The sequence below is a fragment of the Falco cherrug genome, chromosome 12 (assembly GCF_023634085.1).
Source record: "Falco cherrug isolate bFalChe1 chromosome 12, bFalChe1.pri, whole genome shotgun sequence".
Lineage (NCBI taxonomy): Eukaryota > Metazoa > Chordata > Aves > Falconiformes > Falconidae > Falco > Falco cherrug.
The window spans coordinates 24,565,859-24,592,131 of NC_073708.1; the positions used below are offsets into that span (position 1 = coordinate 24,565,859).

General features: G+C 50.2%; 3 protein-coding genes across 10 annotated transcripts in view; 1 reads left to right on the top strand and 2 right to left on the bottom strand.

Annotated features, from left to right (window-relative positions):
• The first annotated feature begins 725 nt into the window (after positions 1-725).
• On the top strand, positions 726-12,494 carry NASP (nuclear autoantigenic sperm protein). 3 transcript variants are annotated; one of them, XM_055724666.1, is made up of 14 exons: positions 775-931; positions 1,878-1,928; positions 2,629-2,739; positions 3,289-3,369; positions 3,556-3,653; positions 7,107-7,189; positions 8,128-8,213; positions 8,341-8,414; positions 9,488-9,676; positions 9,919-10,085; positions 10,506-10,559; positions 10,653-10,724; positions 11,664-11,792; positions 12,325-12,494. In XM_055724666.1, the coding sequence occupies exons 1-14, from the start codon at positions 870-872 to the stop codon at positions 12,376-12,378; spliced, it is 1,311 nt and encodes a 436-aa protein (XP_055580641.1). In that variant the 5' UTR covers positions 775-869; the 3' UTR covers positions 12,379-12,494. The 3 variants fall into 3 exon arrangements, with proteins under 3 accessions (XP_055580640.1, XP_055580641.1, XP_055580642.1); XM_055724667.1 differs by having other exon boundaries at positions 8,137-8,213; XM_055724665.1 differs by lacking the exons at positions 8,128-8,213; positions 8,341-8,414; positions 9,488-9,676; ... (3 more) ...; positions 11,664-11,792; positions 12,325-12,494 and having other exon boundaries at positions 726-931; positions 4,373-7,188.
• A 603-nt stretch (positions 12,495-13,097) lies between these two features.
• On the bottom strand, positions 13,098-16,199 carry CCDC17 (coiled-coil domain containing 17). 6 transcript variants are annotated; one of them, XM_055724671.1, is made up of 9 exons: positions 15,760-16,196; positions 15,158-15,293; positions 14,942-15,059; positions 14,784-14,840; positions 14,575-14,705; positions 14,380-14,502; positions 13,910-14,079; positions 13,460-13,605; positions 13,098-13,318 (listed from the first exon to the last, which is right to left on the bottom strand). In XM_055724671.1, exons 1-9 carry the CDS (start codon positions 15,937-15,939, stop codon positions 13,291-13,293), a joined length of 1,089 nt encoding a protein of 362 aa, XP_055580646.1. In that variant the 5' UTR covers positions 15,940-16,196; the 3' UTR covers positions 13,098-13,290. The 6 variants fall into 6 exon arrangements, 5 of the variants coding, with proteins under 5 accessions (XP_055580646.1, XP_055580644.1, XP_055580645.1 ...); XR_008734738.1 differs by having other exon boundaries at positions 13,098-13,229; positions 13,910-14,225; positions 14,380-14,705; positions 15,760-16,199; XM_055724669.1 differs by having other exon boundaries at positions 14,380-14,705; positions 15,760-16,192.
• A 2,060-nt stretch (positions 16,200-18,259) lies between these two features.
• GPBP1L1 (GC-rich promoter binding protein 1 like 1) overlaps positions 18,260-26,273 on the bottom strand; it is a 34,493-nt gene continuing 26,479 nt past the window's right edge. Inside the window, exons 8-12 of the mRNA XM_055724664.1 lie at positions 24,395-24,535; positions 20,564-20,722; positions 19,700-19,824; positions 18,725-18,827; positions 18,260-18,468 (exon numbers count right to left, since the gene is read on the bottom strand). Of these exons, the coding sequence (XP_055580639.1) occupies positions 18,322-18,468; positions 18,725-18,827; positions 19,700-19,824; positions 20,564-20,722; positions 24,395-24,535 (675 nt within the window). The 3' untranslated portion in view covers positions 18,260-18,321. The remainder of the gene's footprint in view (positions 18,469-18,724; positions 18,828-19,699; positions 19,825-20,563; positions 20,723-24,394; positions 24,536-26,273) is intronic.

A 26,273-nucleotide genomic window follows, 5' to 3' on the forward strand; every position in this document is an offset into this window, starting at 1 on the left:
ATACCCCGGGGAAAATGCGCCCCCCGGGCCACCCCCAGCTGCTCTGCTGTCACGGCTGCAGCAGCCATGGCTGCCTTGTCTGGGCCGTTGCATGTGCCGGGGGAAGAGCAAAGCAGCTGCCTGAGCCCAGCCGGAGCCATGGAGAGGCTGGGGCTGGACGTGGCGACACGGCGCCGGTGCGGGGGTGCCGGTGCCCCCCGAGGCGTGCGGCACAGAAACCCGAGCCCGGCCAAGCGCGGGCTGGCGATGCCGCTGGCCGTGCGCCATGTTAGCGACCGCCCGCCCTGGCTACGGAGCGGGAGGCTCCGCGGGGCGGGGGCAGGCCCGGGCTCCGAGCAGGCGCTCGCTTCGCCCTCCCCGCGGCCCGAGGCCTGCGCCGGGGCGCGAACCTTCCCCCGCCTCCGGGGCAGGCCCTTCTCCCCGCGGGCAGCCCCCACGGCACGGCCGCCCTGCCCCGGGGCCCGCCCAGCCCGGCGTGCGGAGCGCAGTGCGGGCCTGGCGGGGCCGGGGCGGGCGCGGACTACGCTTCCCGGCGTGCCGCGCGGCGGCGCCCCCCCTCCCATCCGAACTCCGTTTCCCGGCGCCTCCCGCGCACCCCCCGCCCCACCTCGCCCGGCACTACACTTCCCGGCGTGCCGCGCGGCCCCGCCGCGGCCTCCCCCCCGAGACTACGCTTCCCAGCGAGCCCCGCGCGGCGGAGCCCCGAGCGTCCCGCGGAGGGCGGGCGCGCGGCATGCCGGGAGCGGTAGTCCTCTCGCGGCGTGCGCGCGCCGCGAGGCGGGCCGGGGCGTGTCCTCGGGGGTATATAGGCAGCCGGAGGGGCAGGGGTCTGCACTCTGCCGCCGCCGCCCCTCTCTCCAGCAGCTTCTATGCAAGCGTCGGCCGTCGCCGCTCCCCCCCGCGCTGAGTCCGCGCCGGCCTCCCCGACTAGGTAGGGCCCCGCGGGCCGGTCCCGGTCCCGGTGTGTGCGTGTCCGGAGGATGGGGGGTGGCGGCAGGGGTGAGGGGGCCGCTTTCGCGCTACGGGGGTGACGGGAGGGGTGGGGGGCGGCGGGCAGGGTTTCCTTTCGGGGGGGGGGGAAGGCTGGGGGCGCCGGCTGGGCTGCCGCCCCTGCCCCCCGTGCCCCCGCCTCACCTCTGTTACCCCCCCCCCCCCCCCCCCACCGGCGGTGGTACGTGCCGTCCCGCTCCTCCAGCGCCAGCTGGGCCCGCTCGGCTCGCGCGGGGCCACCACGTGACCCCTGCGCGGCTGCTGCCATCTTTGTTGGGGGCAGCCGATGCCGCGGAACCTTGCCTGTGGGCCGGGTTGGGGGAGGGGGAGCGGTGGGGGGCGGGGGGGCGGGGGTGGGTGGTCCCGCAGCGTCACGTGGCGGCGGGCCGCCAGCCCGTCAGGAGCCGCCGCCGGGGTTTGGCGCCAATGGCGGGGGCGGGGCCGGGAGAAGGCGGGAAAGGCGCCCATTGTCTGGCGGGGCGGGGGGCCCGGCCGCTGCCCGCCTCGCCCGGCCTTTGTTCCGCCAGCGCCGCCCCCGCCCCCTCCTGTCAGCTGCCGGCCGGGGCCCAGCGGCCGCCCGCAGCGGTGCCGGGAGGGCGGCCCGGCCGCACCGCTGCTTCCCTGCCTGGAAAGGTGGCGTGGAGCACAAGGTTCCGCGTTTTGCGGGTCGCCGCCGGTGTGCGGGGGGCGGCGCGGGCTGCGGAGCCGCTGGTCGGGCCTGTTGCGGCGCAGCCTGAGGGCGGGAGCGGCTGCTTGCCCGGCAGCCTGTAACTCAGACCGTCACCGGACCGGCGGGGCTGGTGGGGCGGCCGGTGGGCACCCTGAGGCTCGCCCCGCCGCGGAACGGGTGGCCTGTTACCAACCCTTCCTCGATGTTTGGTTTGCAGGATGGAAGAGGAATTGGCAGCTCCTTCCACGTCCACAGACAAGACAGACAGGTGAGCTGGGAGTTGGTGCTGTCAGTAGCCGAGAACGTGAGGTGCAGGGTGGCCGAGTGGAAGCAGAACGCTCGCCCTTCACTTGTCGGGCTTGAAGTTCAGCTGATGCGGGCACTGTAGGTGCCGGGTACTTGCCCTCACCCGTTGGTAGTCTGCATCAGGCTAGTGCAACAAAGCTCTTTCAAGGGCTAATAAATAACACAAATACTAGCTGTTGTTCAGGAACCTTCTGCTCTGTGAGTTAGTGCTTGGAAAGTGTTTGGGAGGCACAAGTATGTGGCCAGCATGTAGCAGTACCTCTGTGGGCAGCTCTTGTCCCACTTCAAGGTACTGCACTGGGATGCTCCTTCTGGAAATGGAGCCACGGGAGATGTGCTGAATTGGAACTAAGGCTTGCATCTGTTTTTCTCAAATGCATGGCTATTGTATTGGTGTGCAACAACTTGAAATATATTCTTTAGCATCCTTTGTCATACCAGCTTCTTGCGGTGGCTGGCAAAATCAACCTGTCTGCCCTTGGCCATCAGAATTAAAAGTTGGTCCAGATTTAAACAAAATCAAACCACCCCTACCCTGGTAGTTCAACCATTGTAATGTATGCAACTTGCTGTTGTATAAAGCTGACTAGGTTTTGAAAGCTGGATGTGGAATTACTATGGAAACTAACAGGATTCTGCATTTGATTTATTCTCCCCTCTAGTATGGATGTGGATGGAGAATCAAAGAAACTATTGGGTTTAGGACAGAAACACTTGGTAATGGGAAATATTCCGGCTGCTGTCAATGCATTCCAAGAAGCTGCGAGCTTACTGTGAGTAATAGAATGTTTTGTGTGTTTTTATAGGGCTTGGGTTTCAGCTTGACTATACTGATGTGGCTTATACAGGAAAGGTTGCAATTCTTACTTCATACATGCTGCTGTGTTTATAATACAAACGAGGAGAGGACAAACTGTTCAAATTGAACCCAAGTGTTGGACAATACTGTAGCTGGTATGCAATTTAGACAGCTTTTGTGGTAGTAATTGCTGGTGCGCTTCCCAAAGGAGAAAAAGGGATTTGGTATTTTATTTTGCAGTGGGGTTGTGATGTCCGTTAATATGAAAACGACAGTGTTATTTGCTAGTAACATGTTTACTAGTCTTGATCGTTCTCTGAGGGTGACACCTCTTTGGGTTTTAGACTAATTTACTTTGCTGGATGTTTGAGAGCCACATCTAGCTGAGAGGAGCACCTGTTATTTGAAACTGTGGAAGATGAGCCAAGAAATTGATTCTTCCTGTCAGGCATTTTTAGCTTTCAAGCTTACGTACCAAAATCTGAAGCGGGCATAGGCAAATAATTCTTCGTTGCTTTTGTAGGGGTAAAAAATACGGTGAGACAGCGGATGAGTGTGCAGAAGCTTTTTTTTATTATGGAAAATCTCTCCTGGAATTGGCAAGGTATGTTAACAGTTTCTCATTTGTTTAAGAATCTGCCTGCCGTAACAGCATTTCACCATTGTATAGGCAGGGTTACACTTGAACTTCATGTAAGCAAGGTTGCACTGGGTGGGATGGGCTGTGGTATTGCAGCTTGTGCGGTGTTATTACAAGAGCTAAGGGATAACAAACTTTTGTTCTTGTTAGAATGGAAAATGGTGTGCTGGGAAACGCCTTAGAAGGCGTGCAGGTTGAAGAGGAAGAAGAAAAAGCTGAAGATGAGTCTGCGTTACCAACTGTTGATGGTATGTAAAGCTGTCTGCCCTGTCGTGGAGGCACTAAGGTGCATTTTCTTGTCTGAATGATCCAAGTTCAGTCCATCGGTATCTTGAGTAGCCTGAATCATTCTGTTGAAACTCCTAGCAGCCTGAATGGACTTTTTTTATTCTTCTAATCTTTGTTAAAAGATTGAAAAAAACCTTAAACTCCTGCGAGGAACTGGTCACTGAAAGCACACGTAAAGGGTCACCAGGTGTCTGTGTCCTGAAGCACTGCATTCAGACTTGCTTTCTTAAGCTTCACAGTCAACTGGAACTGCTTTGTAACCTTGTAGCAGTACATTGTGTGTAGTAGGGCAGGTAAGAGTCTCTGTAAAAAGCCCAAGAACAGTAACTATTTTATACTACCTGCAGCTGGACATAATACAGGAATTCCTGTCAATCCAGACTATTAAAAGCACTGGCACCTCTTGCTTAGCTGTGACTAAAAATGCTAGCGCGCAAAACTGCACACTGCTTGAGCAGCTGCTTGCAATAATGCAGTCTGGGGAAGGGTTTGCTTATTTCAAGTTAATATGTTGGTTGTGTCTTAATTCCTTGTACTTTGAAAATGGACCTCTTAGGAATGTCATCTAACTTGGTGACAAACCAACACACTGGAGGGTCTGAGGGTGGTATTGTCAGTGCCCATTAATGTCTTTTATCACTAAACTCGAAGAAATGTTTATGCTTCCTCAATCATGTAGAAGAAGCAAGGGAAGAGTTGAGAGAACAGGTATATAATGCCATGGGGGAAAAAGAAGAGGCCAAAAAGTCTACAGAAGAGTCTCCAGTACTATCTGAGAAGGAAGTCAAAGAAGAGGATGTTGAAATGGAAGACATCACGGAAGAAAAACCAACAGAAGAAGCAGTTGCTGACAAGGATGTAAAGCTTGAAGAGGCTGAAGAGAAGACCGAGGCTTCTGTGGAAAAAGAAGTAACTTCAGAAGAGCAGAAACAGCAGGTTGCTGTGGAAAAGGAGGCTGCAAAAGAAATGGCAGCTGTGGAAGAGAAGGTAGTGGAAGAAGAGCGGAAGATGGTGCCTGAAAACAAGGTAGCAGAGGCAACTGAGGAGAAGGAGAGAATGATAGAAGCTTCAGACAAGGAGGTGGAAGCCTCTGTAGAAGAGGCTGAAGCTGGAGAAGTGACTGTGGAAGAGAAGGGAGATGTGGCAGAGCAGACAGCAAAAGCAACAGAAAAAGATCTGGCTGTGGAAAAGGGAGAGGCTGTAGAAGGGCAGGCAGAGGCAGCTGTGGAAGAAGAGAAGGCAGTAGCGCAAGTGACAGCAGAAGTGCAGGCAGCAGTTGCTGTGGAGCAGAAAGAAGCTGCAGAAGGGGCAGCAGAAGCAGCTGAACAGAAGAAGGTGGAGGAGAAACAAGAGCTGGTAGAGACTGCTACAGAAGAGAAGCCAGATGAGTCCAAAGAGCCAGAGTCCTCAAAGGAACCCATGCCCACAGAGGGCAAAGAGCCATCTAATGACTTGGAAGAAAAGGCTGAAGTAGCTGCTAAGGTAGAGAAAGAGGAAAAGAAGGATGACCTGGTGGAAGAGGGTGAAGGTGCTAAGGTAGAAAAAGAAGAGAAAGATGACCTGATGGAAGAGGGAGAAGGTAACAGTGAGAGGAGAAGTTATTGTGGGTGGATGACTTGATGGATTTGGCTAACAATGGGTAAAAAGTGTTCCATTCAGAATTTTCTGTTTGCCTTAGAATAAGGAAAAGGCACAGTAAAGGGGCTTTTGGAGGATTTTACATCCAAGTAAAGTTTCAAGGAATGGTCTCAGTTTCTTTAGACTAACGCTTAACTAACTGCAAAGCAAATCTTGAAAGCAAACTTACAGCCCTGTGAAATGTGTAAGTAACGGCTAGGCTCGTGGAGAATACTGAATGGATGTTCACTTGCATGCGTCTGGGTGTATTGCACTAACCTTCAGCACAAGTTGTTCGGAAGCACAAGTTGTCTCTGGTTATAACCATACTTCCTTTTAAAAGTGGAGCAGAAAAATAAGAACAGCTGAATACATTAAAAAGAAAAGAAATACGCTTTTAGTGGGGGGGAAGGAGCTCTCCCTTTGAGTCTCTCTGACAATTACAAGCAAGCATTTAGTTGGCAAATCTAAACTTAATTTGCCTTGGAACCTGAAGGCTTATTGTTACTATCTAGTAGTCTTCCAGCTCTCTAGCTTTTTCTGCCATTCCGCTTCCCTGCTTCACTGTAGCTGTTTTCTGGATTATGTTAGAGTAACTTAGTAAAACTTGCACATTTTGCTGAAGTATTACTTGCATGGTCTTAGTAGGCCAGTGCTTCCTATTGCACAAGTTAATTGATGAGCTGATAATTGAAACTTTGCTTGTCAGTAAATTTGCTTCAGAGGAAGAGCCTTATTTTAGGAACTGGTAAACATTCAGACTAAATCCTTTTGGACACTGACAGGATTTGTACTGCTGAGCAGAGTGAACCTCACTGGTGGAACAGCTGCCTAACAAGGTGTCTGTCTGGATGTAGTATGACTGAACATAAACTAAGAATAGTTATCCACTCGTCGTTATCCTGTGAAAGGCTGCTTATGTACAAATACTGCTGCTTTCCCCCACCACCCCCAACTCTGCTAGTCTGAGGACACTCCTGAACATCCTCATCTAGTACTGTGTCATTCCAGACTTCTCCCGCTACTTAAAAAGTTTAACTTCTTAACACCTCCTCTGGTTTACCTTTGAGCTGTCCTGATACAGGTTTGGCCATCTCAGTGGTAGGTGAGGGTTCTCTAGTCTCCGTCCCATCAAGCTCATGTTACTCCGGAATTAGCAGTCATGATATGGGAACTAAGCGTGTGACCTTAGCATGCAAGTCAACCAATGCTCTGAAGTTACTAGCCGTACTCCTTCATTGCACACTTTCCCAAAAATCTTTTCTACAAGTAGAATAGATCATGTAGTGCTCCTACACAGCATCAGAAGTCAAATCAGTGCTGCACAATACAGATTCATTAATAACATTGCTGACGTGTCTGACATGAGGAACATGACTTCAGAAATAGTCTTTATTTGTACACAGTTTGGCAGCTATCTTGCTGAAAACTCCTGTTATCTGTAGCATGAAGTCCAGCAACTGATCGGTACCTCCAGAGCTCAGTCCAGCATCCTGTGGTTTCAGTGGGAGTTCACAATGAATTTGTGAGAACTGAATCCTGTGTTAAGTTTCTGTTCTAGATAATGTGAAGTTAGACTTAAAACAAGGGCTAAGGCAGCCTGGAACTACTTTAGTCTACGGTGCCTACCACTTTCAGCAAGATGGCTGCTGCTGAGCATTTAATGTATCTGTGCTCTTCTTGCATCCCACATCTAACCTGTCACTGGAAGGATAAGGGCTGGATATTTATTCTGCCTGACTCCATGTGAAGCAAGCATAACAACAACAAGTGTTGTTCATCTACTTTCCTTGTAGAAACAGAAGAATCTGAAGAGGAAGATAAAGAAAATGATAAAGCTGAAGATGATAAGGAGAATGAATTGACAGTAGAAGACAAGGTGAGATTGCTGACCTCTGATATGTGTGCTCATAGGAGAGTGCAGTGTTTATCTAAATGTCATGTTAAAGTCTTTATAAGAGCTCATGTGTATTTCATTTAGTCTTGTGTAGGAAATTACTTTTGAAAACCAGTATTGCCTAAAGAAGCAGCATGTTCTGCATAGTCTGCGTTGCAGGATCTTGCTCAGCTCTGTAAACTTGGGCTTGTTTAGCTGCACTGAAACAAATGCTTGCAGTCTACTGATGAGTAAAGCAGCCTGGTGAATGCAGGGACAGTTGCTTTAGCTTGTGGCTAAAGTTAGTTACTTGCAAGAGTTCATTCTCTGCTTGTTTTGTTGGCTCCCTGTGTATGTTGAATGCACCCAGTCCAGGAAGTCCTGATTAGGATGGGGATTTAGTGGGAAGTGTAGTGCTGCTTAAATCTGAGGTGTTATGTTGATATAGCAGTCAAAACACCTGGAAAAATCTGAAGCCTGTTAGAGTGTGCTACTAAGCATGCTAGACAACTGTTTGGAATATCTGTCTGTTCCTCAGGCTGTTCTAATGGAAGCTCAAAAGCTCATTTAAAAAGCGGAACATGGAACTCCTTTACTTAGCTTTTGGTTCATCTAAACAGCACCTTAAATGAAATCCTGCTCTTGGGATAATATTGGTGCTTGGTGCCCTGTTATTTCTGGAAAAAAGAATTAAGGCTGTATCAACTGACGACAGTGTAAGCCTATGTTCTACTTAAAACATCTTTGCTGCAGGCAAAATCTTGGTTGATGCAATAACTTCTGCTCTGTGTGTTTTGTTTTGGTGGTTTTTTTTTCTCCTTCTAGTGGTAAACTGTTGACTTCTTCAAGAAATTTATTCCTTGACAATGCTGCTTAGAAATTCAGTGGTGGTGTTTGATGTGATATGCAACCAAGTCACTCAATCTTTAATGCATTTCTAGTCTTTACAGGAAAGCGAGGAGGATGAAATTGGAAATCTTGAGCTAGCCTGGGACATGCTGGAGTTAGCAAAAGTCATCTACAAGAGGTAAATACTGAAGTCCTAATTTGGATATGCGCTAGAGAAACTCATTGTAAATGGGAGGTGGCATAAGCAATTGGTGAATGTGGCATATTCTGATCAGTTTTTGAAAACTACCTTTTTCTTGATTTAGACAAGAAACAAAAGAAGCTCAGCTCCATGCGGCTCAAGCTCATCTAAAGCTAGGAGAAGTTAGCATTGAATCCGGTTAGTATTAATGCTTATGTACAAAGTGTTCAGTTCCACTTTCTGTTGTGCTCGATTTTGTACTTAAAGTGAATGGAGGTGAGTTAAGGCTGTTAAGATGAAAGCAAAATAAGCTTTGTCTGATTATGGTAGTGCAGCCATGTGAGAAGCTTTGGAATCAATGGATGAACGAGTTGGTGTCTTAAACAGGGTACTCTGTGCTTTTCCAGAACACTGAAGGAAGGCTGAGTGGGAGGTGGCATGTTACCAGATCAAAACCAGCCTTGTGTTCTGCTTTATAGGCAGGGTTTGGTTATCTTCAGAAACTTGGGAGAGACCTGCTGTATTGAAACAGTGAGTCGCTGAGCTTGGTGGGAGGTGTCAGTACCATGCCACTTCCAGAACCATAAAGACCACAAATGGAAAATGGTTGACTGTCTCAGACTTTCCAGAATCTTGGGGTATGGTCAGGAAAGGCTCTTATGCAGCAGAAAAAAGGAGTGGGAAGGAAGCCCCAGGTTTTCACTTTCTAAAGTGTCTTTATTTGCCCTTCAGTTAAAAACATGTCTTAAGCTTGTTAAATCCAAGTAGAGTGTAACGTTTTCCGTTATGGCAAGCATTGGAAATAATCTGACAGGTTTCTGGACCGGGGCTACAAAACGGTTGTGTCTTGTGTCGCTAGAATGCATTCAGTGGAGCGCTTGACTGGAAGGTAGCCGGGGCTGTCCTGAGCTCTGGATTCAAGTTGCAGTTGGGAGCAGTCACATACGGTTTCTGGTAGTGGGTAAATCGGGATTTGTGTGCCTGGCTTTGACTTGGCCGCTTCGTTAGCAGCGTTGCTGTGAGTAGACAAAGCACTCCTGGGAGAACGAGAGGAACTGGACTCGAATCGGTCTTTGAGGGGGGAGGCAGAGTTGTCACTTGGTAGTCTGAGAGCAGCCTGTTGCGGAACCGAACTGCCGTATTCAACGGTGGTTCTGTTTTCAGGCTATATGAAGTGTAATAAAATGGGGAGTAACTGAATGAGGGTTTAGATCTTGCTTGTTTGGATAAGTGAGTGTGGTTTGCAAAGACCTTGTGGCTTTCTCCTACAGAAAACTACACACAGGCTATAGAAGAGTTTCAGGCCTGCCTGGCCCTGCAGCAGAAGTACCTGGAGGCTCACGACCGCCTGCTAGCTGAGAGTCACTACCAGCTGGCGCTGGCGTACCACTACAACAGCCAGTTTGATGAGGCAGTTTTGCAGTTCGGTAAATCCATGGAAGTCATTGACAAGAGAATGGGTAAGAGGATTTCTAAAACTGCCTAGTGAATGAGAGCTTTCACAAGTCAGAGCAGACTTTAACTGCCTTAAAAGTACTTAGGTGTACTTGCTGCGCAAACATTTGTGGGTCTGAAAGTGGTAACGGGCTGTACTGATACCAGAATTGTTGAAACCGTGTGTGTTAGCAGGTACTTGCCTCAGGATCACCGGACAGCTACTTTGTCTTGAGATTTTTTTGCCATGATAGCTGTTTTGTCCTAGCAATGCTCACTGAGCGAATAAAGAAGGCAGAAAGTGGGTCCCCTGAAGATGAGAAGGAGATCGAAGAACTAAAGGGACTGCTTCCTGAAATTAAAGAAAAGATAGAAGATTCCAAGGAGTCTCAAAAGAGTGCAAGAGTAGCTGAGCAGGCGCTGAAAGCAACTCTGGTTAGTGCACCCAGTGGTTTCCTTCTAACCAAGCGTTCTTCCAGTCACACTTGTAAACCAGCAGTGGAAGGAGCTCAGACTTGGTGGTACGGACTGGGGGCTGATGGTGGATGCTACAGGCTGTGATTGTGAGGAGGGAACTAAGGCAGCTGACGCCTGAAGAGAGGCTGTTTAGTAAGTGCACCAACACTAACTGTTCCAAACTAAACTGGAATATGATGGGCTTCTATAGCAGTTGAATGTGTTGGGGCAGCAACAGGTCAGCCAAATGTGAGAATAGACTCAAGTGTTGCGTCTGTCTGGTGTGTAAGTGCAGGCTGCAGCACTGAGGTGTCAAGGATCTGGGTTTTCTATCCTTCTCTAAACAAGCATATATGGTCTTGCCAGAACTTGGTCAGTGTTTTTTCTGCTTTTCTTAAGGTTGGAACTACATCTGGCTTTGCACAACGTGAAGACGGTGGTTCTGTTTCCACAGTAAGTTAACTTAAGATGGATCTTGATAATTCCTGTCTGCTCTGAGGATTGCTGTTTGCTGTTACTCATGTGTCAATGTCTGTCTTGTAACAGATTCCAGTGAGAAAAGCAGCTGACGGTGCATCTCAGTGTGTTACAGACATCTCTCACCTAGTCAGGAAAAAGGTGAGTCCAGAAATTACTAGTTGAACAGTTTGTTAAAGCACTCTTGGCTTACTCTGTATAACTGGATTTCTTGTCTTAAAACTTTTTTTTTCTTCACTTAGCCCTGTAATGGAAAAAACCACTCTAAAAGCAAAACTAGAAACAATGTGTGAAACCCCTTTCCACTGGGAGCCACCCAGCCTCCAGGAGACTGCTCCTGATGGCTCCGCACCCTGCCTGACCCGCACTGGTTTAACTTCAGAGCAGAGTTGTGTGGCTTCTGCAGGTGCTCTCTGAACAAGTGCCCTCTTCTGCAAGAGGGCACCTGCAAGAAGAGCAGGGTTGCCTACAGATCTTAAGAAAAGGGCAAGCAACCAGCCTGGGTTGGAATCCCTTCTTTCCAAGTGGAAATGGAGAACTGCACTTAATGAATAGCAAAGCCAGTATAATGGTACTAATAAGCTGCCTCTACAGAGACGCTGTATTGAGCGCTATTTTCCTGTTTGCTGGTGTAATTAGTTATCCCCTGTAGGATCTTATTTTGCATGCTGCTGTGGTGCAGCCTGGCCTGTGTTATATCGGCCTCTTTCAGTTTGGGTTTGCCCGGAGCAGCTTTGCTGCGCTCTACAGAGGCGATTGTAAGTGTGATAGATGCCCTGGGTCTACCCCCTTACCAGTGACCTGGCTCAGCAGTTGTGTTTCCTTGCGGAACTATAACTAAGGATAATTTGGCACTACGGATACTAGCACCTAAATGCCTTACTGGAAATGCCTTCCAGTTGAGACCTTTGTGCCAAAGCCTCAGAACTTTGGTTAAATCATAACAGTGAAGTTTGTCTTGAACCTGGCAAGTAGAAGTTGAATAAATGTGCAGTGATGTCTAAAAAAAAAGCCTAAAAAAATAAAAAGCTTAAACTTCAATTTGTACATTGTGAAGACTATAAATAATTTTCTTCTCAGAGGAAACCAGAGGAGGAGACCCAACAGGGAGAGAATGAAGCTAAGAAATCTAAACCAGAACTGGCTGTCAATGGTGGTGCTGATGCTGTCCCCAGTGGAAATGAGGTTCCAGAAAAAATGGAAGAGGAGGTGGGCAGCTGAGTCAGGAGTCCGTGTCATGCTTCTTGGGTTTTTCTCCTTCCCTTCCCTCTGTTCAGGCATGGGCTTGTGCCTGGTAGATGTTCTGGTTTTATTGCCTGCTGGTCTTTTCACAAGGCTTCCCAGATGGGATGGGGAGCATTCCCCAGCTGGCAGGATGCATGTTCTACTGTGGTGTCCGACACTGGGCTGGGAAGACACCGGCTGTGGAGACTTGCCTGTGGGGTGGGACAGAAACGTCTTCTGGGTGTTTGAGCCAGGCTGAACTACAGCACAGGGCCTTTTCCCAAAGTATTTTTGATACTCCTGGGTTTTCTTACTTACCTGGGCTACAATTGTTACATGTCAATATTTTAGGATAGTGTTGGCCTCTGGAGACCAGCAAAGCACAAGTAGTAATTTTAAGTGTTCAACTTACAGAAACCTTGAACTGCTGCATGAATTGGTGCTGTAAGGTGGTGTCTTGGTGTTTTTTTTTAAAAAAAAACAAAAAAAAAACACAAACCCTTCTCTTTCCTTTTAGACAGAGAAAAGGCCACAAGCAGAATCAGGGGCTGCAGTTGAAAGCACAGTATGATAATTCCTTAACCTTGGACACTCCTCTCCTTACAAGGAAAATGGTTTTGTATATAGTGTATTTTTTCACTTTTTGGCAACTTTTGTATGACTCCAATAAAGATTGTAAGCAAATAATCCCTGCCTTGATCTTCCTCCTGTTACAAGCCCCAGCCTCTGTTCCTCACCTGGTTGCCCGAGGGTTGTGGGTCTCAGCCCTGGCACCCTCGGGGGCTCCCTGGGCATTTCCATCCACATCTGCCTGAGGAGGCAGGAGGGAGTGTGCTGGGGCAAGCACGGCTGGCTGCCGGTGGGAGGAGGGATGGATGGGATGGAGGAAACTCGCTGCAGCTTTGCATGGGAAGGTTGAGAGAAAGCCTTTTTGCCTTCTGCTGGGGCGTGGGACAAGGCCGTAGCTCTGGCTGTGTTGGGTTCTTCCTGTGCTGAGCCTGGTGGTGGGTCCTGTGGTGCCTCCCTTGGCCTCCAGCAGCCTAAACGTGCTGGGGAAGGCTGGGAAGTGCTTGTGTGGCTGCTGCACCCCCTGTACGTACTGGGGCACTGCTGAGGTGCAGCACTGGCTCTGCTCGGCCTCCACTTTATGTCCCTCTGTGGGATGGTGGCTCTGGACAGTGGTAACAGCTAGCCTCTGGGCCAGCCTCTCTCCCTGCGTGGACCCAAGTGGGGATGAGAGGCTGCTCTAGGCCAACTGTATGTGTGTATATATTAAAAAAGGCCGAGAAGTGAAGAACAACAGATCGAAGCGATTTATTTAGCACGTGGCCAACACCAGAGGGGAGGAAGTCTTGCTGGGGGTGTTGCTGCTTCCCAGGGCTGAGCTGTCAGTGCCTCTGGTCAGGCCTCCCCTAGCGAGGGCTGGAGGAGCGAGCCGCGGGGGAAGGAGAGGGGGAAAACCTGGCTGTGTCCCCAGCGCTAATTACACAGCTGGTCCCCCAGCCCTGCGGCTGTAACACCAAGTTTTGCCTTCCCTTCACGGCGCGTCTTAACTAGGACCCGGTGTCCTGCTCCAGCCTGGCGAGGGGGTGCCGGGGCAGGGCCGTGGGGACACCGCCTGCTCGTGGGGACACCCCCTGCTCGTGGCTCACCTTCGGCGAGGCTTGTGCTGTGCCGGGGGCTCCCGAGCAGGAGGAGGGTCCTCCAGGGCCCTGAAGGGGGCAAGGGGGAGGCTGGGGGGCACACGGGGGTGGCTGGGGGCTGCGGGGCTGCCTGTCAACGCTGGCCTGGGGGACTCCTGGGAAAGGAGGAAGGTGGCGTTAATGGGAGGGGGGGGGGTCCCGGTGCCACACATGGCGTTGGGTGTGCAGAGCAAGCCACACCTGCGGGTCAGCACTGGGGGACACACCTGCCCCCATGGCCCTGGCTCCGTGGGGCAGCCGCGTCCCCAGCTGTGTCCCCAGCTGCAGCCAAGGAAGCTGGTCCCGAAGCACCTCCCCACGCTCATACCTCCACACTCATCCTGCCCCGCTCAGCAGCCCAACCCCATCTCCCCTCCCCTCCCTGGAGAACTGGAATCACCCCGGGACAAGGCACTTAACTGCAAAAAGCTCTGGTGCGGCCAGGGCTGGCAGGAGTGGGGGGGCCACGGGGGGCGGGAGGATGGCGGGGGGCAGCTGTGGCCCCATCCACTCTGCGTGGCATCGCAGCATCCCCACCTCTGCCTGGAGCTGGGCCAGCTCCTCCATGTGCTGCTGGGCTGCCCGCGAGCCTGGCGGATGGGAACAACTCGGCGCGGGGTTTAACCGCCCCCCCCCCCGCCCCCAGCAGCCCCCTCCCCAAGCATCCCACCGGGCTGGTGCTCAGGCCGCTGGCTGTCCCGGTTGTGCCGCTGCGGTGACTCTCCCCGCTTAACGCCTAAGGGATCGCTGTCACTCAGCGCCGACACTGTTGCAGCCTCTCCACTTGCACACGCCATAGGCAGCCCAGGGGCTCCGACTGTGACCCCACAGGCAGCCGGGGGCCGTGGGGTGCAGTGGGGGCTGCCCCATCCCTGGGGCCCAGCACCTACCGGCATCGGCTCTCCTCTCCCTCCTGACCTTCAGCGCCAAGAGCTCATCTTCCAGCCGCCGGTTCTCCAGCTCCACGGCCAGCAGCGCGGCATCCAGGCCCCGGCCCCCCGCGCCGGGGGGCTCTGCCGGCACAGCCGGGGGCGCCTCAGCTGCCGGCCACGGAGCCAGGGTCCCTAACGGGGGCTGGGGCTCACCCGTCCGCCTGCCCCCGCGCAGCCCCGCGGGTCCCTTCTCCAGCAGCGCGGCCTCCACCTGGAGCTGGAGGAGCTGGTCCAGGATGGCGGGGTCGCTCCCGCCGGCGCGCAGGTAGGCCAGCCGCAGCGCCCTGCCACAGCCCGCGGTCAGCCGCCGCCGCGGCCCCGGGGCGCTCGGCTGGGCCCCCCCCGCGCCCGCGGACCCTCACCTGGCCTCGGCCGCCAGCGGCCCGGCTGGGGGGGCGGTCTCCAGGCACGGCGCGGCCCTGGGGGAGGAACGGGCAGGTGGCGGGGGGTGAGGGCCCCTTGCTGGGCAGCACCTGGGCGCTCCCCGGGGCGCAGAGCCCCGTCCCCCCCCGGGGCTCACCCGCCGTGGGCCGCTCGCAGCCGCCCGGCCTGGTCCCGCAGGGCCCGGCTCCGCTCCACTTCCCCCTGCTCGGGGCGGGGGGTCGCGGCTGCCCGGGCCGCCAGCCTCCGGCACAGCGCTGCGGGACGGCGGGGTCAGGGGGCTCGGCAGGGCCCGCACAGCCCCGCTCCCGGCGCCCCGCACCCCGCAGGTGCCGCCCCACCGCCCGGCGCTCACCCTCCCTCTGCTGCTCCAGCCGCCGCGTCCGGGCCCGGATCTCGGACACGCGGCGCTCATGGGCCTCCCGCAGCGCCGGCTGCTGCCGCCCGTGCCCCGGGGCCGGGCCCTGCCGGGGCTCCTGCTGCGCGGGGGGCTGCAACGGGCGGCAGCGGCTGGAGACCACCGGCCGCGGGGAGCCGCCGCGGTGCCGGTGCCCCCCCGGGCGCGGGGCCGCACCTCCCCCGGCGGCCTCCAGCAAGCGGCGCCGGCCGGGCGGAGCAGCGCCCTCTCGCGGGGGGTGAGCACCTGCCCCGGGGGTCCCCCGCCCCCCCGGCCCCCCCCGGCCGGCGGCAGCCTGGGAAGCACAAGGAGCCGGGGGGGCGCAGCGCGGGCGCGGTGCGCGGACGCCCCGACCTCGCGGGAGCAGAAGGGAAGGGGAAGGGGCGATGACGCCCACCCTGGCGGCGCGGCGGGATGCGGGGGGCGCAGGGTGCCCCCGGCTCAGGCCAGGCGGGACCCAGCCGCGCTGGCTGCGATGCCGCCCCCTCGGCCCCCGCCGCGCCCCCGCCCCCGCCGAGCGTCCCGCCCCGCCCGCGCCCCCGTGCCCGGCCCCACGGTACCGGGGTGTCCTGCGGCCGCCCCGCCGTGCCCGGGTCCCCCCCCGCCGGCAGCGGGGCCCCCCCGGGCGGGCAGGAGGTGGCGGCTGGGGGGGCCCCGGGGCAGAGCCGCTCCTCGTGGAGCCGCAGCAGCGGGCGGGAGCCGAGCGCCATGCGGCACCGGGGGCAGCGGAACCCCGCCATGCCCGGCCTCAGCCCCCCGGCCCGGCACAGCCCCGCGCGGCGGCGGTCGCTGCCGTGTTTGGAGCCGTCGCTACGGCGGGAGGGCGGGGGCCCGGCCGTGCCCAGTTTGCCACGGGCACCGGGAGGGGAGAAACGCCGCCCGAGCAACCGGCGGGGAACGATGCGGGGGGGCCCTGCTCCGGCAGCGCCGCGACACTGGGCCCGGCCCCGCGGCCGTTGCTGAGCGACCCCCCCTCCCCCCCTCCGCCGGCAGGTGCAGCAGCGGCCCCCCCGCAGCCCCCCCGCCCGCACCGGGAGCCGCTCAAGCAGAAGCCGCCGCCGCCCCCTGCGCCCCACCGCGTCCAGACCACGGGGCGGGGGAGCCGGGGGGCGCCGGGCCCGAGCACCCACGTCGTGCTGCTCCCGCTCGGGGGGGGCTCCCCGCGCCGGCGGAGCCAGTTTGCCCAGTACAGGTGGCGAGCGGCACGCATTTATTTTTAAACTCACCCCTTTTCTTGACAACGATGCAAATACAATACGTAATTTTTCACTTAAATGGATGTAGGAAGTGAAATGAAAAATAAAAAAACCAAAGTAAACTTTTCCAGCCAAAAGCCCTGTTCGATGGGCCTGAAGCAGTAGGACGGCAGTGGCAGCCCCCAGGGAGGACGGAAGCGGCGGTTCGGAGGAACGTGGACAATCTGTGCAATGCCTGACAGCACCCCCAGCACCCCAGTATGCCCAGCACCCCCAGCACGCTCCCAGCTCCCGAGCCCCCCTCGCCCGGGGGCTGCAGGGCCCTGCCGCCCCCCCAGCCCCCAGGACCTAGAGGCACAGCGCATGGAGTCCCACCTGGCTCATCAAGCGCTCCCTTGAGTCCAGATGCAAAGGCGCCCGGCTCAGCCTTCACACCGTGACACATCTGCCCTCTCTGCCTGGTCACCAGTGGATTAAAAAAACCCGATCGAGGCCGGGGTGATCCCCCTCAGGGCGGGACCAGGGCTTCCTGCTCCACGTGCGATTCCATCCAACCCGCTTGCAAACAGTGCACAACCATGCCAATACTTTCCAATCCAAAACGTTTGTGTACAAGCTGAACTTAAAACAGACACTAAAATAGCTTAGGCCACAACTGAGTTGTTTGTAAAATCCTTTTTAATCTAATAGAAATGTTTTCATGAATTTTTAAAAAAGATTTCAATGAAAACAGCTTTGGATTCAGACATTCCCTTGCCATGTTGTGAACATAAACAGCAGCATTGCACTAGGAACAAGTGACACCGACCAGTTGAGCTTCACGATTTTGTATGAAGCAGAATAAAAAAGCAAACTGCTTTAAGTGGAAGATAATTTGAATTACTCTCTTAAAAAAAACAAAAACAAAAACAATCAAAAAAAAACCCCAACCAACAAAACAACAACCATGGGCTATCATCTCAGTCTTGTTCTTCCTCTCCCTTCTTAAAGGAAGAGTTTAGCTTCTGCAGTCTGAGCGCTACAGCAATGTTTGCCAAGTGGAAAAATACAGCGGGAGAAGAAACTATTTATCCCCAGTGCTATTAGACCCCCAAAGTTGCAGGTCCCTTTAGAGGAAAAGCTTTTCTTACATAAGAAAGACAATTAGAATTGGCAAACTGATGCAAAATATTTATTCCAAGTTAGTTATTTTTGATGCAGTAGTTTCTCCCCCTCATACAGACTCAATGTGATAGTCACTTTTTTAAATCTGTAAATAATGTTATCAAAATAATCTTAATCTTTGAAATCTCACAAAAAATTTATATTTTACAATCCACCCTGAATATCAAGGCTGCAAGAAGAAGAACACAAACAATTCCTATATCCAAATATTTTACAGCTGTACCCAAAAAAAGAAAACCACAAACGCCTGGTTAAGTGATGAAGCTCCCCGAGCCGCCAAAAAAAATAAAATAAAATAAAATATTCATGTTATTAGCATTAATTTAACATAATTAGAACTTCAATAGCCATTTTGTCATTGACAATGATTGTTTTAGCACACTTACCGCATGACATTATGTAATGCAGGCGGCACTGTTAGAAGCTTGTTGTTGCAAAGATCAGTCAGCCACTTGTATCCTGCTTACAAGACTGAACTTGTGCACTGCCCCACAAGGGATTTTTGTCAAAATTTGCTAGCTGCACAAACTTCTATTAAGCATTAGGGCAAAACCAAAAGAAAAAGCTAAAGAAGCCAATTTCTCTCTTCTTTGGGATACAATTATTTCCCTTGTGCATGAAGTATCAACAACAAAAGAAAAAACTGAACAGACTGGAGACAGAATAAACTCTGTTTAGTTTATACAACCCCAAACACATGTTGAGCTATGAACTGAGTTTATTGGGTTGGTTTTATTTATTTTAATTTTCTTGTGCCCGCTTTCAGGCATCGTCATCTGACGTTTCGCTGCTACTAGTTTCTGTGTCTGAGTCCTCAATCTTTGTCTTAAAAGTGCTTCTCCAGTGGAACAACAGGCTGGAGCCGCGGCCCTGAAGAAATCCGTTCTTCCCAAATCCATTTCTTCTTCGCTGTAGGAAGGAAATTAAGTTTTAAAACAAGCAAAAGTGCAGAAAGTAACTGTCGCTAGCCACCTGCAGACACAAATTAAGTATTTAACTGCGTACACACGCTCTGCACAGATAATGCAGGTTAACCAATTACACTACAATCTCACTGCAATTCTCTGTCCTCTCCAACATCCTTAAGAATCACACCACGAAAGACCGGTGCATGAGAAGGGAGAGGGAGAAGAGCGGTCACAAGTGGCAAGAGCTGTAAACGTACCTGCTCTGATTTAATTTGGAACTCTTTGAGCTCATCCTCCGTGAGGGGAAGGTAGTTCTCATCATTTTCAGGATATTCCTGCCATCCCATTTCTTTCAATAACCTGATTTGCAGAGGAAATAAAAGGGGCATGGGAATTAAAGGAAGGGAACAGTGGCAAAGCAGAGAACACTTTATCCACGAAGCACGAGGTTTTATATTAAATAGCTCCCAATTCACCAGGGAGTCTTCTGTATTAGAGACCACTTCAACAGTGCTTCGTGTTTACCCAACATTTTTCAATATCTTTTACAAATACTACAGCAGTCCTGTACAAAGGGTAAATAACTAGCCTGGCAGAAGGAAAGCAAGGCAGAGATTTGAAATTCTACCCAAGGACACTGAAGGAGGACATGAGGCAATCAAACCAGTATCACAGCTCAGAATCTCCTAAAGCTTACTATATCTGCTTGCACCAGGTGCTCACACGCCGCTTACTCACTGGTTACTGGATACAAGCTGAGATACTAGGTAAATATTTTCTTAACTCTCCTCCACTTTTACAGCATTTAAAGCAGCACAGGACCATTCTAAGTGCAGACAGGAAGCAAGCAGTGTGTGAGGATGACCATCACATTTAGGACACCTGCTTGTAAATAAACTAGAATCACACCAGGTTCGTGCTGACTCCCAGTGTGGGCAGGTAAATACCTAGGCAGCATTAACACACAGGGATGTGGCACCAGAGAAGCCCCAGAATTTAATTACAGGCCTTGGTAAAGTCTTGGCTCACCTATTGTCAGTGTCTTGTTTTACTTCCAATGAGACTCCACCCAGTCCAGTGCTAGTTATGAAGCCCACCCACCTCTAGCTCAGTACACACAAAGCTGCTGCTGCTGCTTCCCAGAGTTTTCCTTGAAATAGCTTTCTTCTCCTCACACAGTCCAAGGACTTGCCCTCCTTTACTCCAGGCACCTTATTTTGCCATTTACTCACCTGTGTTCTGCTTCCAATGAATGAGAGAGGTTTTCCCCCTCCTCCGGCAAAGGGAGAGAAAGGCCATTCTGATGGCAGTTCTCTTCCCAGTTTTCCTTTGGTTCTGGTGTGCTGTTGCTCTCCATCTAAAGAAAAATAAAAGCAGCAAAATGTGCTCACACAGGCCATGCCAACAGCACAGACCCAAGTTCAAAGCGTCTACTTTTGGAAGTAAAGCCAAGCCTTTCACCCCCAGCCAGTGTTTTTTCCAGAGCCCAGACCAATAATGGTTGAAAGCAACTTCTACCTGGCTGTGACAAGACAACACAACATGAACAGCTGGCGGACTGCACTTCTGTGTCAGGGGAGTAAACGCCAGCATTACAGAGCCAGCAGCTTCGGAGCGACAGTAAAAAACGATGGGAACGAAATACTCCTAAGGACACATTAAGCCACAGGCTTATGCATTTAGGGGTCTGGTCCAAGCCTCTGAGGCTGGAGCAACTATCCCACACCTTTCAAAAGCACTGAATTCTGCTTTCCTGTGGATGTAGTTTGACAAGAAGAGTTTGAAAGCAAATTAAGATGGTAAAATATGGTATTGTTCCACTCCTTAGAGAATCCTTGCAAAAAATCTAGATGACCTTCACTATCTGTGATCTGCCCTTCCACCCCATTTATTACTTACCCATTTGCATTTCATCATGTCACTGATCTCCTTTCATCACAGTGCTGTGCACTACTTCTGCTGGCATGTGTGCCAGACCAATGAAGTCATTCCTTTCCTCCTCCAGAGCCAGTATTCGTACACTGCTCTTTTTATTTCAGTACCCAACTCCTTAAATACATAATGATCATACACACAAGTAAAGACAGTGATCTTACATCATCCAGCTTGTCACATTCTCTGTTCTCGGTTATCTCCCCATTCCTATCATCTTTCAGTGCCTTCAGGAATTCGCTCTTTTTATCAGTGGTACGGCGCATCAGCTTCGTCAAGCGTGAAGAGCAGATCTCGATGGGAGGGGTGGTGCTGGAAGGACTCTAGACAAGGAAGACAGAATACAGAGACTTTCAAACTGTATTGCTGCCAGGATGGGGCCCTTGTCAGTGCTTGTGCTTACACCTTTCAAACACCCATCAGGTTCTTTGGCTGGCTCTTAACCCCTCAAGCCAGAAAATCTAATGTCAAACTTCCACCAAAATACTGGCTGGTGCTGCACATCATTTCTTCCCTTACTAGCACGCTGTTCTCCCACCTATCATTATCGACTCTCAGATTTTTTTCTTCCCCTAGGAGTCAATTCACATGGCCATGAATATGTTTATTTTGTTCCTTGGCAATGTAACTCGTATCAAGCAATGCTGGAGCCTACAACAGGATATTAAGGCTAAGAAATTAATGCAGGACTCTCACCCTGCAAAAATTAAAAAATTAAGGGGATTAGCCTCAGTTCAAATTTGCATCTTAAGCCGTCCTGGCAGACTCTACCCTGAAATTAAGCTATGGGGTGGTAATCTCCTTTTAGGGAGTGGTCACCCCCTTAACTAACCACAACTGGATGTGAAATAGGTAGTCACAGCCTCAGCACCCTCCCCTGGAGAGCACGATGCCAATTCCCTGCTATGTACACTCACAGCCCAGATGGTTCCGTGTGGAGCCAGACACAGACAACCCTGGAGCCTGGGGGAAATCTGCTCAGCTCCACTCCTGAACCCAAGGTCACCTCCCATGCTCTCCCACAGTGTTTGAGGTTTCTTAATGATCTCGAATCTGCAGACCAGGCATAAGTCACAAAAGTTTGCACATCAGCAGTACCCCAGCCAGGATGCTCCAATAAAAATATTGCTAACCAAGATAAGGTTTCCATTTAATTGTTCCACAGTTTTGAGGGGACACATACAAGAACTCTAAGAACATGTTATGGGAAAATTCCTGGTATTTTAACCTTCTGATCATATATGGAGCTCATGTCTGGCTACCCTAAGACAACAAGGAATTTAGTCATTCATATGGATACCTGACAGTAGAATCTTGCACGCAAAACTACTCTTTCCCTTCACTTACTCGCTTTGATTTTTTTTCTCAATATTACAACAGAGTAAAATTTCCTAAAGTCTGTAGTGTTCCCCCTCACCCCTTTTTAAGCTAGGGTGGGAAGGTTGCAAATTCAGGCTCTTCAACATAAATCTCTTTTGCAAAGTACTTTTATCATACTTACAGTGCTCTGAGCAAAGATCAAGGGAATTAAAATATTTAGCAAAACAAAAACAAGGCAGCAACGGCTGCTCGTACTTCTCACGCCTGTTGCATGTGAAATACTGGTGTGAAATAATGCCTTTCAGGGACGTGCATGCTGAACGTAAGTAATGCCTTACAGTAAACATTTCTCAGGTGGCCTTTTCAGATTTTGCCTAATTCAACACTGTAAGGAACAAATCCGCAATTGTAACAGACGTAACAAGGGACCATGAATATTAGGATAAAAAGCCGGCCCAGTACTGAAATGAAGCTCTCAACATGGTAACTAGTTTGACTGCAGTGACAGAAGGCACCAATGAACAAAGGAGACTAAAAATTAGATGTCTTCTGGTAATTTGGAACACTCAAGCTCTCTTTGCTAGTGGCTGTTTTAATGTTTAACAGAACTGCTGAGGTACTAAAACTTAGTTTCTACAAGTCAGGAGAAGACAATTACTAGCTAAAGTTTAGAAACAACAGATTCCTGACAGGGAATTTAATTTCACCTGAATTCTGGTTTTATGCATAACCTTCTGCAGAAGGGTTTTTATGTAACATTCTCTTTTAGTATTGAAGGGGTACAAGTAGTCATTTTAGGCATCTTTCCTAAAGGTAAGTTTATCCCTTCAAAACATCGAGGCATCTCTCAGGGTTTTTTTTTGTTGTTTTTTTTGTAGTGATAGCACCACACATGACCTCAGATACCCGTATATAACAGGGACAGCCACCCTTACAGAAGAGTAATTTTATGAATTCAGACTATATCTTAATTTGGTTATCTTAGACTGGCTTGTGAGGACATGGTGCCACTGGTTGGCACCCTCTTAGTTTTCAACACACTGTGGTCTCATATGAATAAAGGTGCTATTTTCAACACTTTGGCGGGAGGGGCGTTATCCCCGTTTTAGAAATAAAAAGGCAGAGGTTCCTTGCAGCAGGCCTGCCGAGCTAGTGTTACATTAGTACTTGATGGCCGTGGTCCTGTGTTTTCATACCGCAAGCCTCCAACAGATTCAAAGAAAAATGTACTACAACTGTTCAGTTTTAGCTGGGAGGAATTTTTAAGCCTTTTTGTTTAGTTGATTGACGCTGGTAATACAAGAAGCATTCAAGGAAGTACTGCTTGTCCTAGGGAAAACCCAGCTGCCTACTCTTGCTCTCAGATTAGTACCTGACATCTTGGCTGACTAAAGTTTCAAGCAAGACCTTCTTGGGGTGGGGAATGAAGGAGACCACTTGTGTTACTATTGTATGATATAAAATGAATGCCCTTCTCGGTATCTACTTGGAGGTGAAAGCCTATTTAAGCTGACATATTTACGCTGCACAGGTGGCCATACTGTGCTGTGCATTACACAAAAAGGAAGGCTGTCAGTGGCACAAAGGACTCTGTTTAAGGAGAGAAATAAGCAAGGTAAGGTAAGGGAATACAGTGTAAGATCTATTTGTCAAAGCAACGTGTGCACGATTGTGCTTTTACACTCAGCAGTGGCTAAAGCAGGAAAGTACAGGCTGTTGCGAAGTAAAGCCTGCAAAGCAGAGAATCATAAAGATTACAAGGTTTTATTTTAGAAGTAAGATCTGTAAAGGAACAAGACAAACACACAACTAGAAAAAACAACCCCACTGCTACACTTGAAACGCAAACACATTCATTTCAAACTTTGTGAATATGTCATTTATCACAATCTGTTTTATTTTTGTTCTTTTTATGTATGATCACAAACCTGTTGAATTTTGATTCCCAGAAGCAGAGGAGAAAAGCTATTCATTGTCACTTTTCTCTTAAGCTTTATGGAATTTCAAGGTCCAAACCAGCATTTTGTTTACAAGCTATTAAGTGAAGTATAGGAATGCTGGCCAAATGTGTTATATGTCACAGTTACTGCTGAAACATTAACAGATTTATATTCCAAGGTCCTCTCCATATTTCAGACTAAACCCAGGGGTATTTCCACCTCAGCAGATTACCTCCTTCCAACTCCAAAATTACAAACCGACACTGTAGCTGAAGATAGGTTTTAAACTCCCTCAGTCTCCTCATAGCTTCTTCTACAGGAAGGATATGAGGCAGATCACCCTCCTTTCCCCGTATTTTCCCATACTGAAGAACAGCATGAGAATCAGTTTACCTTTCTATTCACACCAGTTTTTGGTATCCACACTCCAATAACACAAAGTCTATGCATATGTAGTTATCTGACACGATGTAAAGCATTGGTACTTCTTGTTTTATATTAGAGAGAAATTCTAACACATTTGGAACCAGCACCAACGGCTGTACATCCAGGTAAGCCACATTTTTGTTTCCTTTCTTGTATCGGAGATGCGGCAGAACGTTCTAAGAACGTATAAGTGAGTCATTCTTCAAGGGTGCAAAGGTAGCTTCCATGTACAGAGAGGACCTTATGTTTAAGCTACAGCAGGTGATAGTGATAAAATCTCCCACCCTATCCCCAAACCCAACCCCGTACCTCTTTGGGAGAGGTGAGGACTGAGCCACTCGCCAGTACCGCTGGTTTGGTTACAGACACTGGACTGGTAAAGGCAGAGTCACGGCTGGAGGAAAGCGAGCCTGGTTTATGTTCACTTCTGTTGGCTTTCCATGGACTTGGCTATATTGAAGAGAACACAAAATACTGGAGAGTAAATGGTAAGGCACAAGAAGGGTTGCTTGCTAGTAGTAAAACAAATAAATGTTATGTTGGCTGTTGTACAGATTTTTTTCCCCCCTCCCTCTGCAAGAACAGTCTCAAGTTTATCTCAACACCCATTATTTTCACCCATCTTCTGTTTTCCCCAAACCCAATACAATTCTGCTTCATGGGCACCACTCTCCAGTAAAACCTCTTTATTACTCAAAGAAAATCCAGCATTGCTCTTCATTAATTGGAATCACCACCAAGTAATGCAATGCATCTTACAGCTACCCACAGATGGGAAGTAAAAAAAAAAACAACCCCAAACCCATTAAATTCACATTTCATATGGGAATACTGTATGCCACAAATAAAGGGTTTGCATCACTTGACAGGAATTTCCCCTGTGCGAGGAAGCACATCAAGGAATATTTCTGTCCAGGTTGAGAATGCAAATTATTTATTTCCTAGGGTTCTGAAAGTGTCCATCATTAAACTGATTCAGCAATGAGGAAGAAAAAGCAGCCAGCTCATTAAAGAGCATAAGCATTTGCTGTTTTGTTTTGGATACTCTCTACAGTATCCCTTTAAGTAACACTAGCGATGTGGCTGAAAAGCAAAGACTTCAAGGTAAATTATTGTTACTTGGAACGTTACTCTTATCAACCAAGGACAAACACTGTGAAGTGACAGTCTTTACAAACAGGATCCCAACAAGAAACTTGTATCAAAGCGCACGAGAAATACTCCTGCAGAGCATTAAACCACGCTGGTTCCTTTGACCCATTAGACTTTGGAAGCCAACTTCAAGCCATCAGCAAAATAACTCATGCACAAGTGGGATTCAGTTAAATCTGAGATGCAACATATCTTGCATTCTGCAAGCAAGGAGAGCAGAAATAATTATTTCAGTATGTTATCACTCTGCATTGGGTTATTTTATTAATTTAAAAATAAATAAATCAGTAGGGGAGGCCATCAGCATTCCTCTTCCACTCCAACTTAAAAACAAGAGCAGTCCACATTATTGAACGGATTATCTGGCATTCACAGCACACATTCCAAACATTCCCTTCAAACCCAGAAAACATCCCGATCTGCACAATATTGCCTGGTACTAGAATTAGGGTGTAGAATTACTGTGACAAAAAGTTTTTCTGCGCAGAGCCGGCGGTCGCCCTGCTTAGACACCCAGCTCCGAGCTGCTGATCCGTTGTTCTCCCAGCTTCCACAAAGGGGCAGCTCAGACAAATTCAAGGCCAGACCCTGTTGCTTTCTTAGGGAGGCCACCAGATTCAAGCACAACAACTAGAGATGAAAATCAAAAGGAATCGTTTGCAGATTACGACCTTGAGGAGGTATTGCTTGACTGTGAACAATTCGCCATCTCAATTAGCCAAGAAAGAATGGACTTGTTTCACTGCCACCAGTCCTCTTCCTTTCAGTGCTACTCGGCACAACTTAGCACAAACATTTTTCATTCTGTTTGCCTGTGACAGCTTTCCAATACTGCTGACTTGGTCAAAAGAGATGTTTTGACCCCTCTACTACTTTGTGCACTGCAGTTTCTGTACAACTTTCTAGAAGTCTTCAGAATAAGGCATCCTACCATAACTGCTTTATGTCTGTACCTTTAAAAAAAGGCATCATGCACACAGTTTTTCTGGCCAAGAATATGCTGAATCTCACCTTTTAGCTTTGCTTATGGCCACCA

Bases quoted from the DNA above. Each gene is read 5' to 3' on its own strand.
- NASP (XM_055724665.1), top strand. From the start codon at position 870: ATGCAAGCGTCGGCCGTCGCCGCTCCCCCCCGCGCTGAGTCCGCGCCG. The intron at 1,929-2,628 runs GTGAGCTGGGAG...TCTCCCCTCTAG, and splicing joins TCCACAGACAAGACAGACAG to TATGGATGTGGATGGAGAAT. The intron at 3,370-3,555 runs GTATGTTAACAG...TGTTCTTGTTAG, and splicing joins TCTCTCCTGGAATTGGCAAG to AATGGAAAATGGTGTGCTGG.
- CCDC17 (XM_055724669.1), bottom strand. From the start codon at position 15,939: ATGGCGGGGTTCCGCTGCCCCCGGTGCCGCATGGCGCTCGGCTCCCGC. The intron at 14,841-14,941 runs GTGAGCCCCGGG...TTCCTCCCCCAG, and splicing joins CTGCGAGCGGCCCACGGCGG to GGCCGCGCCGTGCCTGGAGA. The intron at 13,319-13,459 runs GTGAGCCACGAG...TTGGTGTTACAG, and splicing joins CAGCACAAGCCTCGCCGAAG to CCGCAGGGCTGGGGGACCAG.